This window comes from Ceratotherium simum, chromosome 34 (genome assembly GCF_057802395.1).
Source record: "Ceratotherium simum simum isolate JZ-2026a chromosome 34, ASM5780239v1, whole genome shotgun sequence".
NCBI lineage: Eukaryota > Metazoa > Chordata > Mammalia > Perissodactyla > Rhinocerotidae > Ceratotherium > Ceratotherium simum.
In genome coordinates this window covers 1,379,506-1,392,827 of record NC_141933.1, presented here as the reverse complement: position 1 = coordinate 1,392,827, position 13,322 = coordinate 1,379,506, and the positions used below count along the sequence as shown (strand labels likewise).

General features: G+C 65.4%; 3 protein-coding genes across 4 annotated transcripts in view; 1 reads left to right on the top strand and 2 right to left on the bottom strand.

Annotated features, from left to right (window-relative positions):
- The window catches only part of PHRF1 (PHD and ring finger domains 1), a 32,857-nt gene extending 32,347 nt beyond the window's left edge, over positions 1–510 (top strand). For both annotated transcript variants that reach the window (XM_087422446.1, XM_087422447.1), the window contains exon 18: positions 156–510. In XM_087422446.1, coding sequence (XP_087278572.1) covers positions 156–296 — 141 coding nt within the window. In that variant the 3' untranslated portion in view covers positions 297–510. The remainder of the gene's footprint in view (positions 1–155) is intronic.
- A 568-nt stretch (positions 511–1,078) lies between these two features.
- On the bottom strand, positions 1,079–4,267 carry IRF7 (interferon regulatory factor 7). The gene is made up of 10 exons (XM_087422448.1): positions 4,188–4,267; positions 3,613–3,916; positions 3,362–3,524; positions 3,072–3,273; positions 2,728–2,786; positions 2,418–2,634; positions 2,182–2,271; positions 1,574–1,963; positions 1,368–1,486; positions 1,079–1,296 (listed from the first exon to the last, which is right to left on the bottom strand). The coding sequence occupies exons 2-10, from the start codon at positions 3,630–3,632 to the stop codon at positions 1,129–1,131; spliced, it is 1,428 nt and encodes a 475-aa protein (XP_087278574.1). The 5' UTR covers positions 3,633–3,916; positions 4,188–4,267; the 3' UTR covers positions 1,079–1,128.
- A 1,177-nt stretch (positions 4,268–5,444) lies between these two features.
- On the bottom strand, positions 5,445–12,365 carry CDHR5 (cadherin related family member 5). Its single transcript, XM_087422445.1, has 15 exons — positions 12,190–12,365; positions 11,932–12,107; positions 11,477–11,527; positions 10,071–10,163; positions 9,817–9,918; positions 9,601–9,711; positions 9,325–9,495; positions 8,631–8,721; positions 8,358–8,452; positions 8,055–8,255; positions 7,837–7,950; positions 7,669–7,759; positions 7,253–7,570; positions 6,486–6,694; positions 5,445–5,971 (listed from the first exon to the last, which is right to left on the bottom strand). Exons 1-15 carry the CDS (start codon positions 12,245–12,247, stop codon positions 5,537–5,539), a joined length of 2,316 nt encoding a protein of 771 aa, XP_087278571.1. The 5' UTR covers positions 12,248–12,365; the 3' UTR covers positions 5,445–5,536.
- Positions 12,366–13,322: the final 957 nt, after the last annotated feature.

The following is a 13,322-nucleotide window of genomic DNA, read 5'->3' as shown; positions in this document are numbered from 1 at the left end:
TGGCCACACGTCTCTGCGAGGTGGGCACAATGGGCACATGTGCATCGGGCCCCCCAGTCCTCTGTCCCTCATGATGCAGGCCCTTGGCCACTGTGGTCTCTGTGAGTGTGGGGTGTGGAAGGACGTCAGGTAATTGTGCCTCTCCCTTCCCCCAGATCTGCCACAGCAAGAGCGGGGAGATCAACCCCGTGAAGGTGGGCAACCTGGTCAGAGCCTATGTGGACAGGTACAGGCACATGCGCAGGCACCGGAAGCCCGAGGCCGCGGAGCCGCCCGCCCAGGGTGCCGAGCGCTGAGGCTACCCGGACTGGGGGCTGGTGCCTGGGATGGTGGTGGTGGCGCTTACCCAGATCCCTAAGTGGTTCTGTTGGGAGTGGCAGAAGCAGAAAACTGGGGACACCCAGCACTCCCGTTTTCAGGGTTCCTGTGATCACACGTGGTCTGCGTACCTGTCTTGCTCACAGTTTAAAACTGGACTTTTTTATATGTAAATTACAGATAAACACAGTTTCCATTGTGTTCTAATTTATCAAAAATGGATTCTCTTTAGAAACTTCTCGATTGGGTCAGTACTTGAAAGGTGAAGCCTCTGGGGATCAGAAGGGCTCCCGCTGCAGCCTTGCGTGTGCCTGTTTCTGGTCTGGAAACTCCCTCATTGCTCTGTTCCTTTCATCCTGTAAACAGTCACTCGAGTTTGCCCTCGGCTCCACCACCTCCCACGAAGCAGAGCACAGTGTTGGCGGATTTCAAAGACTGGGGCCGGCCCTGGGCAGGGGACAGAGGGCCATCCCTGACTGCGGGAGCCCCAGTGCCACCCTCCCGGCACTCCTGGCAGGAGCAAACGCCTGCTGTCCCGAGGGCATTTTGTATTTGTCCAGTAGAGTTTGTCAGCTCTCAATTGTGTAGCCTGTCCCTTCGTTGTGAAGATGGAAGAAAGCAGGTGTGCACAGGAGGCCTCAGCGTGGGGGAGCTGTGGGGTGGCCTCCCTTCCGGGGCTCCCAGGAAGTGGGGTGAGCCTCCCAGTCGGCAGTGCCCCCCAGTCCCAGCCCTGAGCCCGCCCCTGGTCAGGACACCAGCACTGGGTCTGGGGTTCTCTTTATTGGATCAGGGTGGGGTCCAGCCCCGGCCCTAGGCGGGCTGCTCCACCTCCATGAGGAAGTGGTCAAGAAAGTGCTCAAGGTCGTTGTAGAGGCTGTTGGAGCTGGACAGGCAGAGGCCCAGGCTGCTGCTGTCCAGCGAGGACACGCCTTCACGCTGCACGCCCTCCAGGTGCGCCCGGCACAGCCACGGCTCCAGCTGTGGGGAGGGCGCCGTCAGGCCAGGCAGGGGCTGTGTGCAGCCTCGCCCACCCTGGGCCTGCACCTCACCTTCACCAGGACCAGGCTCTTCTCCTTGGGCCTCCTGGCTGACAGGTCCTGCCCAAAAGCCAGGTAGATGGTGTAGTGTGGGGAGCGCTGGCGCCGGCGAGCCCGGAACTCCACCAGCTCTGCAGGACAGGGGCTTTGTGAGTAGGGACGGGGACAGGGGCTTGGGGGACGGGGGGAGGCAGCCCCAGAGCGAACGCATCACTGACCTCGAAAGAAGGTGCCGAAGTCAAAGATGGGAGTGTCGCAGTTCCTGGGCAGCAGGCGGGCCGGGGTGGAGGGACTGGCAGAGCCCAGGGGGCCACCCACCTCCCAGAAGACCTTGCACTTGCCCAGACGCCGGGCCCATAGTCCAGGCCCCCGGAGCTCCAGCTGCAGGCCGGGGGCCACGTGTTGCAGCAACTTCTCTGTGTAGTGAAGCTGCTTCTGGTCGGGGAGCTCGGCAGGGCTGGGGAAGGCCACTTGCTGGGGCTCTGTGGCCTCCACGGATAGGCTGGGGGGCCCGTACAGGAACACACAGCTCGGGCGTCCCACCACCTCCTGCAGCACCGTTCGGCCCTTGTACATGATGGTGACGTCCAGGGCCCCCAGGCTGGGTTCTGTGTGCAGAAGGAGCTGTGAGCAGTGGGGCCTGGCCGGACTCGCTCACCTGCCACTAGGGGGCAGGCACTGGGGGATGGTGCAGGGCGGGGCTCTGCTTCTTGTAGGGGCTGCCAGGGCTCTGGGGCTGGGGGCTAAGCCTGCATCGGGGAGGAAGGGCTGAGTTGGCACCTGGTCCCCCAGCCCCTCCCTCCACATGTCCCCAGGCTCCTCTCACCTGTCATCTGGGCTTGGGGCTGGGGCCTGGGGCTGGGGGCCGCCTCCACTGCCCATGGCAGGTGTGGCTGCCCGGCAGGGAGCTCTGGACCTGAAGAGGATGACAGTGGGAACAGCTGTACTGGCCCAGCTGTGATCAGCACCATCCCTGCTGGACACCCCCTCCCACCCTCCCTCTCTCCCCAGGGACTTTGCTGTCCTGCCTGCCCTTCCCCTTGGCAGAGGACAGCCCCTCACCAGGAGCTTCTGGGGGGATCGGATCCATCCCCCATGTAGCTTCCAGCAGATGGTCTTCCAGGCTGCTCTGCTGCAGAGCCTGGAGCAAGAGGTCCTCAGCATCGCCAGCTGGGCTGGAAAGAGGGCTTAGGGCGCAGGGCTCAGGGCTCAGCCTGGCCAGCCCATGCCCCGGCCTCGCACCAGCATCTCCTGCCAGGCCCGGCCTGAGGAGCCCGCCCTGCAGGGGAAGGCAGTGCCAGCATAAGCAGCTTCCAGCACCAGGGAGAGGTGGCAGCCCCAGCAGGAGACAAGGAGGGCAGAGCAGCCTTACCATGGTTGGTGGGGCATCTTCACGGGCCTCCTCCTCCCCCTGGTTAACGCCTGGACCTTCTGAGGGAGAATGGGGACCTGAGACTCCGGAGTGGGGCGCCTGGGTGTGAACCCCTGGGTGGCCCCTTACAGCTGGACTGCGCCTCCCCTTCACTGGCCCCATCAGCTTCCTCCCTGTGATCCCCACCCCCTTCCCCAACAACCTGGCACAAGCCTCTCCCAGGCTAAATTCTAAAACTGCAGATCCGAGCCAGCGGTTGTCCCCGGACAAAACCAAGTTCCAACACCCTTCGCGCCCTGAACGTCCTGCTTCCCTGCCGGCAGCCCTCCCCCGGCGTTCCTCACCTGCCCGTCCCACCTCGGGGCTGAGCGCGTACACCTTATGCGGGTCGGTGGGGTCCCCAGAGTTGTCTTGCAGCATCACAAACCGCTGCGTGCTGCGCAGTGCGCAGCGGAAGTTGGTTTTCCAGCCGGCGCGGAGGGCGTTCTCGGAGGTCGGCGGGTCACCTCCGCTCGGCGGCCACCTGCCACGGGCCACGGCCCAGGCCTGGGGAGGGGAGGGAGGGGGTGGGCCTGGGGGCGCAGGTCGGGGGCCTGGGCCGGCCCTCCTGCCCGGGGCGGGGCTGGGGTCCCACCTTAAAGATGCGGGAATCGGCCTCGCCCAGGTCCTTCCGCGAGAAGTGCTTCCAGGGGACGCGGAAGTGCGTGCGGGCCGCATCCAGCCACCGCAGCCCCTCATAGCGGCCGCTGCTGACCTCGCCCAGAAGCCAGTCTCCGAACAGCACGCGCGAGGACCCCCTGCGGGCGGAGCAGCCAGCGGGGTCGGCGGCGCGGGCGGCAAGGTGCGAGGGGACAGGCACCTGGGGAGCGTGGGCCAGGCTCTCACCTGTCGGGAGGCACGGCCATCGCTCCTGCAAGGACTGGATGTGGAGAGGCTGGGCGTGCCCTCAACTGCGAGGGATTGTGGTCACGGGTGGCAATTAGGTGTCGCCACACTAGCGTGGCCCAGTTGTTACAGGTGATGGGGTCACAGGTGTGGGTTGAGGGCTTATAGGCCACAACGTTGCCCAGGTATGGATTTGGGGGCAAAGGTGGCGATGGGTGTGACAACAGATGCGGCGGGCGCGCACACGTGCGGTCACAGGTGTTGAGCCAGCGTCCAGGCCTGCTGGCTGGTCGCAGGCTGGACCCTGCGAAGACACGACGGAAATGGCTAGGTGGAGGTCGGCCCAGGGCGCCGGGAAACCGAAACCGCCGTCGCAGGAAAACGAAACCTAAGCCGCGAGGCGGGGCGTCCGGGTGGCGGGCGCCTCCGGGTCCCCGAGCCACCCAGCCCCCTCCAGTCCCTCGTTCCGGACCCGGCTCCCCGACCTTCCCCTGGCCGCGCGTCCCTCGCTCGGCAACCCCCGGCCACGCCCTGTGGCTGCCCCTGGAGCTCAGCGTGGGGAGAGTCCCAAATACCTGGGTGCCGGAGCCGCCGGGCCGGGAAGTTTCGTCTCCCCGGGGGAGCGAGAACAAGCGCTTTTATGGAGCGAGCCCGGGGGACGGGCTAGGGCGGGCCGGGGGCGGGCCGGGGGCGGGGTGGGCCCTCCCAGCTCCAGGTGCTGCGAAAAAACTCGTGCGGTCTGTTCCCCGAGCCCCTGTGCAGTCTCTCGGTGGGGGCGACAGGCCTCGTCTGGGGACAGCCCGAGGGGAGGGCGGGTCGCGGAGGGGCGACAGGAGTGGCCAGTCCCGCCGGCCTGCCAGGCTCAACCTCTGCGGGGACCAGTCACCCCTCTTCCTCCAGAAGCACCCCATACACCAGGGGGACTGCGGGCTCCGGCCAGTAACGAGGGTGGGGGAGGCAGGGGGCCAAGCTGGGGACCCCATGAACATGAAAACAAAACCTGGCCCCAAACAAAACCAAGCACTTCTTTTCGTGGAATAGCGGGTAACCGGGGCATGGAACGAGCGGCAGATGTGGCGTGTGGTGTCTTAACCATGAGAATTGCTCAGACAAGAAGATGTAAATGCCCTCGAGAGTAAAACATTTGGAAAGGAATTCATGATGCCTTTCATTAGGAGAAACACCGATGACTCGTGAGGGACAGTGTGGTGGCAGCGCACAAGTCCACCCCTGAGGAAGCAGACGGAGGGGGGCCCTGTCCCCCACTTGGTGGCCCTGGTTCCCCCACAGCCTCCGCCGTGCACCAACCGGCCGCCACCCCGCAGGCACAGTCCGGGCGCCTGGGTCGGGCGCCTCGCTCGGAGCACTTGGTGTTTACTGCCCCAGCGTACCACACTGGCACACAGGCTGTGACCCCCTGGAAGGTCCCAGGGACTATGCCCTCCCAAATGAGTCTCCTTGAGGGTGCCGCCTCAGCCTCCTCCAGGCAAGACCTCCGTGTTTAGTCGGGAGGGCGAGTCCGCAGTGCGAGGTGCCCCCTCCTCTGGCCGTGGTTAGACCAGGAGAGGAACTTTCTGGCCGCCAGCTGGCACTGAGCGTGGGAAGCTGCGCCGGGCGGGCGCAGCTGGTGGTTTACGGGAAGCGGCGCCCGCGCTGGCGGCAGGGGGACGACACGGCCCGCCCTTCCCCGCCCCCACGACCCCCAACACCCCCCCTACCCCCCACCCGCAGCGCGTCTTTGAGGACTCTGTGCGCGCGGGAGCCAATGGGCCGCGCCGTGACCCCCCAATCGGCGGCCGCTCTGGGGCAGACCCCAGGCACCCCTCGCCCGAGATCCGAAAGTGTCATTTTATTTTTCTCAGTGCAGTGGGGGACAGCGGCCGAGCGACTCGGGGTCCAGACCCGCGGGCGGTCGGGGGTCGCGCTAGACGTAGGTGGAGTCGCCGGGCGCCTGGTCGGGGGCGCCTGCGCCGGGGCCCGCGCCAGCGCCTTCGTCCTCGCCGCCGCCCTCGCTGTCCGAGTCGCCCGCGCCGTCCGCCTCCGAGGTGGGCGCGTTGAGGACCACCACGTCGGCCTCGGCGCCAATGTCTTCGCCGAACCACACGGCCTTGTAGCCGCCCTCGGGCCGCCGCTCCTTGGTCAGAATGGACCTCACCTCCGCGGGGCCGGCCCCGTCCTGGGCCGCCGCGGGGGACTCGGGGACGCGGGCGGAGGGCACGGGGCTGGGGGGCGCGGGCTCCGGGGGCTCGGGCGGGGCCTCGTCCGGGGTGGGGCCGGGTGTGGGGCTGGGGGCCGGCTCCCAGTTGGTCTCGCGGTCTTGAGTGAGGAAGGCCTTGTCAAAGCCCCTGGGCTGGGGCTCCTGGGGAGGGACGGGAGGGAGCGTCATCCAGGACCCTGCCTGGGCTGCAACCCCCTGGTGCCCTCCCCAGAGACAGGGGTCTGCGCTGGTCCGCACCCTTTTCTCTGCCTCTCCCTGCTCTCTCTCCATCTTTCCCACTATGGTGTCTACACCCCATCTCTCCTCACCTCTGCTCTCCATCTCCCCACTGATGGCTGATTCCTGGTCTCCTGCTGCCTCTCCACCTCCCCTTCTATCTCCCCCTTCTTCACCTCCCCTGCTCCCTGCATCTCCCCCCTTCCTGCATCTCCTGGCGCCTTCCATCTGCTCCTCCCTCTATCTACCCCTCTTTCCATCTACCCCTTCCCTCCATCTACCCTCTCCCTCCATCCTCCACTCCATCTTTCCGTTGCTCTCTGTTCTCACTCTCACGTCCCTGTCTCTTGGTCTTTCTCCACCTCTGTCTGTCTATTCGTCTCCTCTTCTGTCTCTCGTCTGTCCCTCTCCTGTGCTGTCCAGCCGCCCGGGGCCTCACCAGAGCTTTGCTAGCACAGGACTTGCATAGGTGGCCGTAGTGCTTGTAGCCGAGGATGGTGAGGGCAATCAGAGCTAGCAGCAGCAGCGCGCCCAGCACACCGCCCACAGCTGCCATCTCCGCTGTCGAGAAGCGCCGGTCCCCAGCGTGGCTGCCATCCGGCCCGACACCCCCTGTGGAGGTGCTGCCTCCTCCAATCCCGGGCGTGCCTGCTGGCGACACCACTGCCCACTTGCTGTCGGCACTACAAGTGCTCACCAGCTCAGCCTGTACCAGCTCAGAACTCCCCGAGTAGAAGCCAGCCTGGCCGCCTCCCGGAGTGAGGGTTCTGGAGAGTGGGCAGTACTGACCCCCACCCCAAGGAGCTGTGTTCCCAGGGTCCCCCAGGGAGGCCAGACTCCTGAAGGGAAGGAGGGGGGTGGGGGTCAGTGCCCCCCAGCCCCAGGTGGGAGGAAGGGGTCCAACACCACAGGAAGGGAGATGAGGGCAGCGCTGATGCCGGTGGAGTGGACGGCCCTGGGAAGTGTGGGATTCGCTGAAGCCAACGTGTGGCCTCTGCCCTGCCCTCCACTCACCTTTCCCGGTTTACCTCCTCAGGGCCCCCAGGACCTGTCTGTCTCTGCCCAGAAAGAGCAGACCCCGTCTTGGGATCTCATGGTCATTCTGGGCCAACCTGGGGCGGACCCTGCCCTCCGGTGACTCCCAGGACCACTCAAGTCATGAGTCAGGGAGCATGAGGGTGACTCTAGGGCAAATGGGGGTGCTACCTGAGGGCTGGGAGGTCCTGCTGAGCCCAGGGGCTGTTGGCTGCGAGATTCCTGGCTTCTGAGTCTGTGCTGAGCCCCCGCTGGGTGAGGCTGATGGAGGGGAGGTGCTGATTTCCGCACTGGGGGGCCCCCCAGGCGTGGTCGAGGCAGGCGGCCTCAGAGTTGTGCCTGGGGGGGAGTGTGGGCCAGTGTCCCCCCCAGCGCTGGTCATGGAGGGTCCCTGAGAGGGCCCGGAGGGCCTGGGGGTTTCTGAAGTGGTGCTGCTCGAGGGCCCAGCTGTTCCTCCAGCCTCTGGGGATGTGGAAGGACCTGGGGGGTCTGGGGGCCAGGCACAGGGCTCAGCTTGCCTCTGCCCCCAGCATGCCTGTGGCAAGAAGCCCCCCCCGAGCCATCACCGGGGACCCCTGGAGGCTCACCTGTGGGGGTGGGGGTGGGCTCCTGTTCTGACACCTGTATCTCCACCAGTGTGGTCGCTGTGCCTCCAGTCGCCGTGTTCGTGGCCTCGACCTGGGGCAGGAAGGGGGCTTGTCCCACCTAGGCCCCGCCTTAACTCCCACCCCTTAGAGATGCCACAGGCCCCTCACCTCTGAATAGAAGACCCCCGCCTGCGTCAGTGGGTTGGCGACCAGCACGGCCTCCCCTTCCATTCGGAAGTCGGAGTTGTTGGTGATTCGGTACGTGATGGCCGAGTTGAGGTCCTGGACACGGCCCCGGTGAGTCCTGGACCCAGGCTGCCCCCGTATCCCCCCAACCCACCCACAGAAGGGAGGCCAGGCAGACCCAGGGACCAGGCGGTGCCTACTGGGAACTCGGGGTCCTGGGCCTGGATCCTCAGAGCCTGGGAGGGGGTGGCTGCGTCCTTGACGAACTCGCCGACTCCTGAGCCCAGCACCACGGTGCCGCGGTACAGGCTCTCGGGGAAGTAGGGCAGGCTCCCAGCAGCGTCTAGGGCCTCCACTGTGACCTGGGTCACCGAGTAGCGGGCCTGGTCTGCCTGCTCCCCCTGGGGGTGGGGGAGGCGGCAGTGATCAGTGGGTCCTCGAAGGGCAAGCCCTGCAGCCTGAGGCTCAGGAGGGGCCCGTGGAGACCTGGCCAAGGGACCTACCTTGACCCACATAAGAAAGGTCTTGGGGCTGGGGACGCTCTGGGTCATGGTGAGGTTGCCCGAGTCAGCGTCAATGGTGAATATGTCCTCGTGTCCTGGGAGGACGGGGGTAATATTTGGCCCTGGTCCCCTCTGGAGGCCTGAGGTCCAGGGTCCCGGCTGGCTCTGCCCATGTGGCCGGTCCCCCTGGGGCTTCCTCTGCCCACAGTGGGGGTGGGGATGGGGCCGAGGTGTTGTATGGAGAGAGAAGCTGGGGACCCGGTCCCCACTCACCCCCTATAATGCTATAGATGATACGCTGGTTGATGGCCCTGTCCCCGTCCACAGCGTAGATGGGCCCTGGATGCAGGATGAGGGGAGACAGCTGCGGGAACGGGGATGGGAGGGGACTCCGTGGGGCTGGTGCAAGGGCCCAGCTCAGTCCCTCTCATTCTCCCTCAAGGAGGCCTGAGATGGCCCCTGGGCGGGCCTGCCAGAGGTGTCCAGGTGGCCGACAGGATCAGTCATCACGCCCCTTAGATCCGTCACCATGAATCAGTTTGCCCCAGGATATGGATGGATCTGAACAACACGTCTCCAGAGGCAGCCCACACGGGGGACGGAGGTTAACACAGGGCCCTGGACTGGGCCTCTCGCATACAAGGGGAGGCCCTGGAGGCCCCACTGCCTCAGTGCGCCCCATGGCGCCAGCGGGTACAGCCAGCCTGTCAGAGATCAGCTGCCTCTCGGGAGCACCATCGCGGCCCATCCAGTCCTCCCGGTGTCCCAACCACCTCATGGGGCCCCCAGCCCTGCCCTGAGGACAGTGGGCCTGTTCCCCTCACTGAGTTTGTTCACTGCTCACGCCCACGGGCTGGGCGAGATTGGTTTACGAAGGAGAGTCCACATTTGTTTGACAGTCACAACCGAATTTGGCCCGGTGGCACCAGCCCCCACCCCCAGCGCCGGCCCTCCCTGTCCCCGGTACCAGTTGGTAGCTGGTGGGGACAGCCCCCTGGTACTGGGCTTCGATGCAGACGTAAGAGTCTGTGTAGGAGCAGGGCAGGAACCAGGGGGGCCGCAGATCGACGGGCTCCACCTCCAGGACCAGGGTGGCCGTGGCCGTGTGGCTGGGTGTCACGTTCTCTTCCCGTGTGTCCTACAACAGCCAAGACCCTCGGATCAGGTCTGGGAGCCTGGGGGTGGCGGCAGCTCGGATGGGGACCTGCGCGTCCAGGACTCGGGGTGGGTGTGGCCTGCTCACCCGCACCAGCAGCCGGAAGGTCATGTTCGGCCACCTGTCAAGGTCCAGTGTCCGGTCCAGCTGCAGGGCAGGGAGGTTCACTCCCACCAAGGAGAAGAAGACACTGGCACCCTGAGGAGGTGGGGAGGCCTCAGCCTGAGACTCTGGGGGCTGCAGAGAGGCAGGGGCGCCCAAGGTGGAGGGGTCTGAGTTGGGGCAGGGACTGGGGGCACTGACCGGGGTCACTTCCTCGAGGGTGTAAAACAAGATGTCGTTTTTGTCCAGGTCCTCGGCCTGCAGTTCCGTCTCTGGGATGACGGTAGTGTTCACTTTAGCGTTCTGGGGGACAGGGGGGTTGGTCTGGCCACACTCCTCACCCCCATGGCCAACACATCCGGCCACTAGCCCTCTGCCCTCTGGCCCCTCACCCCAGCTCCCGATGGCCCAGTGCCAGCCCAGATGCCACGGCCCCTGGCTTCCTTCACACTCACCTCGGGTACCCTCTCCACCCTGACCACAAAGGGGAACGTGGGTGCATTGTCATTGACATCCAGCACAGACACGAACACCCTCAGCTGGGTCACCTGGGGGGACGGGAGGTGGTCAGCCTCCTCACATGGTGCCCGCCCCAGCCGCCCTGGCTCACCCTGGGTGCTAGAGTGCCCGGGGGCTCCTGCTCAGGAGGGGTTACAGACAACGAACAAGAAGGAATTTGTAAAGCACAGAAGGTGGCGAGTGCCCTGGAGAAAATAACTCAGCTCCTGGGGACACAACCAGCAAAATCCCAGACGCGGAAAACGGCAAAACCATCCAATTTCTTCAAACGTAGATCTCAAAGGGAAAAGGAGAGAGAAAGGGGACCAGCAGACGGAAAAAGACTTAAGAGAAACTCAAGCAGCTGCATCAGGCGGACCCTGCTTGGATCTTGGTTCAAACAAGCAGCAGTCAAGACCCGTCTGTGACCTGGGGGCAGGATTCAGACGCTGGAGGTCACACGATGCCCGCAGTCCCAGTTCCCTCAGTGTCACAGCAGTGTCCTGATGATGTTTCAGAGGAAGGGTCCTTATCTTTCAGAGAGTCATCCTGAGATATTTGTGGGTGGCGTGCTGTGATGTGGGGGTGGGGGCGCCCACGGGGCTCACTGCTGAGCAGGCAGGTGCGTGGGGCAGGCGGTCAGGGTGCCTCTCCGAGGAGGGGATGGGCGAGTGAGGACCAGAGATGGTGAGAGGGAGGCAGGTGCGTATCTGGGAGAGGGCACAAGGCCGCCGAAGCTGGGCGTTGGGTCCCTGCGCCCAGCCTCGCCCACCCCGGCAGTGCATTTGGCTTTGACCCGGAGTGAGAAAGCAGCCATGAGAGGAAGTCCTGGGCAGGACGTGCGGCTTGCTTTACTGGATCTTCTTCTGCCATATGGAGAGTGGATTGGGGTAGGCGGAGCCAAGAGGGGAGCAGGTGAACTAGTTGGAAGGTTCCAGAAAGGAGATGCTGGTGGCCAAGGCCCAAGTGGGGCACGGAGGTGGGGAGGGTCTAGCTTGAGGCAGATCCAACAGATTTGCTGATAGAGGGACGTGGCGGGGGGAGGTGAGGACCTAGCCCTCAGGGTGGGGCATCTCCACCGTGCAGGACCTCGGGTTGGGGGCCTCTATTGGGGGTATGATGTTGGCTGGGCTGGGTTTGAGAGTCTGGGGCTCAGGGCAGAGTCTGGGCTGGAGGAAGTGTGGGTGTCACCAGCACAGGGTGACACTTGACAATACACCACTGGGTGAGGTCACCAGGGAGTGACCCTGGACCGGGCAGAGCAGAGGGCAGAGGTCCAAGCCCAGAGCGTTCTGACGTCACAGGGTAAGAGTATGACGTGGGGGGATGCCCAGGAGGTGGGGGGTGTGGGGGCAGGACTCACCACGGTGTCACCCCTTTTGCACTCCAGGAGTGCCTGCAGCAGTGAGTTCTCCTGTGGGGGTGGGCAGGTGTCAGGAATCACCTGCCTGGCTGGCCACAGCACAGCGTCCCCACTTCACAGGTGAGGAGACTGAGGCCGAGGGGGCAGGTGCTCGCCCAGGGTCCCCATCATCCATGCTAAGCCCAGAGGGCACCGGGGGCCGAGGCAGCTTTGTCACCCCAGGGCCCCGCCCCCCTCAGGCCAGCCCTCTGCCAAGCCTTGGGGCCCCGGAGGGGTCAGTCAGTCCCTGCCTGAGGGGCGCAGAGCCCTCAGGACCCCTGGGCAAACTGACACCCAAAGGCCCCCAGAGAGCCCTTCTCCGGGAGGGAGGGTGGGTGTCCGCTTGGGTCCCGTGGGGGGTCAGCCGCCCCAGCCACCCCCACGGGCATGCCCCATGGGGGGCCTGCCAGCCACACCTCATAATCAGGAGTCATGTTGAGAAACAGCTGGGTCCCTTGGATCCGAAATGCGAAGAGGGTGGACGAGGATCCAAGGGTCACCTGCTGGTCGTCGGGGACGTAGATATCCACCAGGGGCTCGGTGACATTCGTGTTCTCCTTGACTTCAAAGAAGTTCTGGCCCACAGAGCAGACTAGAAAGTTGGAGAGGAAGGGTCGGTAGCGCCCAGACCCCTGCCTGCCGCCCAGCCCCACCCGCCACAGCCCTGAAGGTACCCTGGGCCTGGGCCGCGCCCACGAGCAGCAGTGGCAGCAGCAGGGCCCAAGCCCCCATCTCGGCGGCCGACAGCCGCAGGAGGGTCTGTGCTGGTTCGGTGTCCAGGACCCTCTGGGCAGCCGGCCGCCGCTGGCGCAGTCTCTGCCTGGGCGACCTTCGCTCCTGCCAGGCACCGCCCCACTTTATGATCCTTTACGACCGACCGGCCTCCACCAAGGGGCCTCCCGCCGGCCGCAGGCCAGGCCTAGCCCACTGGCAGGAGGGGGCCGCCTGGTGGTTACCCGGGCCGGAGCTGGGCTCAACCCACAGACACCAATACAAGAGACAGAAAGGAGCTCAGAGAGAGCCGCTGGGGCACCGAGGGGCTGGGGGAGGGAGCTGGGGGAGCTGGAGGGGCTGGGGGAGGGCCCAGGGCTGGGAGGGGGCTGGGGAGGGGCAGGGGCTGGGGGAGGATGGGGGTTGGGGGAGGGGCTGGGGAGGGGGCAGGCTGGGGGAGGGGTGGGGGCTGGGCCCTGGCTCCTGTGTTTGCTGTGCCTCCCCTCGGCCCCAGCTGCCCCTCTGCTGGGCTGTTCTGCCAGAGTCATCTTGGGGCACGTTCAGACCCCGTGTTCCCATCTAGCTCACCTCCTCTCCCCGCACCCACCATCTAGGTCTGGAAAGAAAAGGTTGTTTGTGTCCTGGGGATACCCCTGCCTGTCCCGGAAACAAGCCGGATTCCTCCTGGTGGGGCTGGGCAGGGCCACAGTGATGGAGGTGGCAGTGTTTCAGGGGACACCTGGGGCTCCCGGGTCCCCGTGGGCTCTGGTGCCTGACAGAGAGGGACCCCAGTGAGGCTCGTTGGCCCAGGCCCCCAACTGCCCTACCTCATCTTTCCTTGGCCTGCCAAATCCCAGCAGCTGGAGAGAGGCCACTGGGAGGGGTCAGGAAGGAGGGAAGGGGCTGCCATGATGGGGGGGCCTTCCCGCCTGTTTGCATCGAGGCTCTAAGGGCCTGAAACACCTTCCCGAAGCTCCTGGTATCCAACTGCCCCTGCTGGCAGTGCCTCCACGGCCTCCTGCACACCCAGCACCTCTAGGGGTGTCATCATCGTCCCTGCCCCACAGGCTCAGAGTGGTCAAGCCGCTCGTCTGAG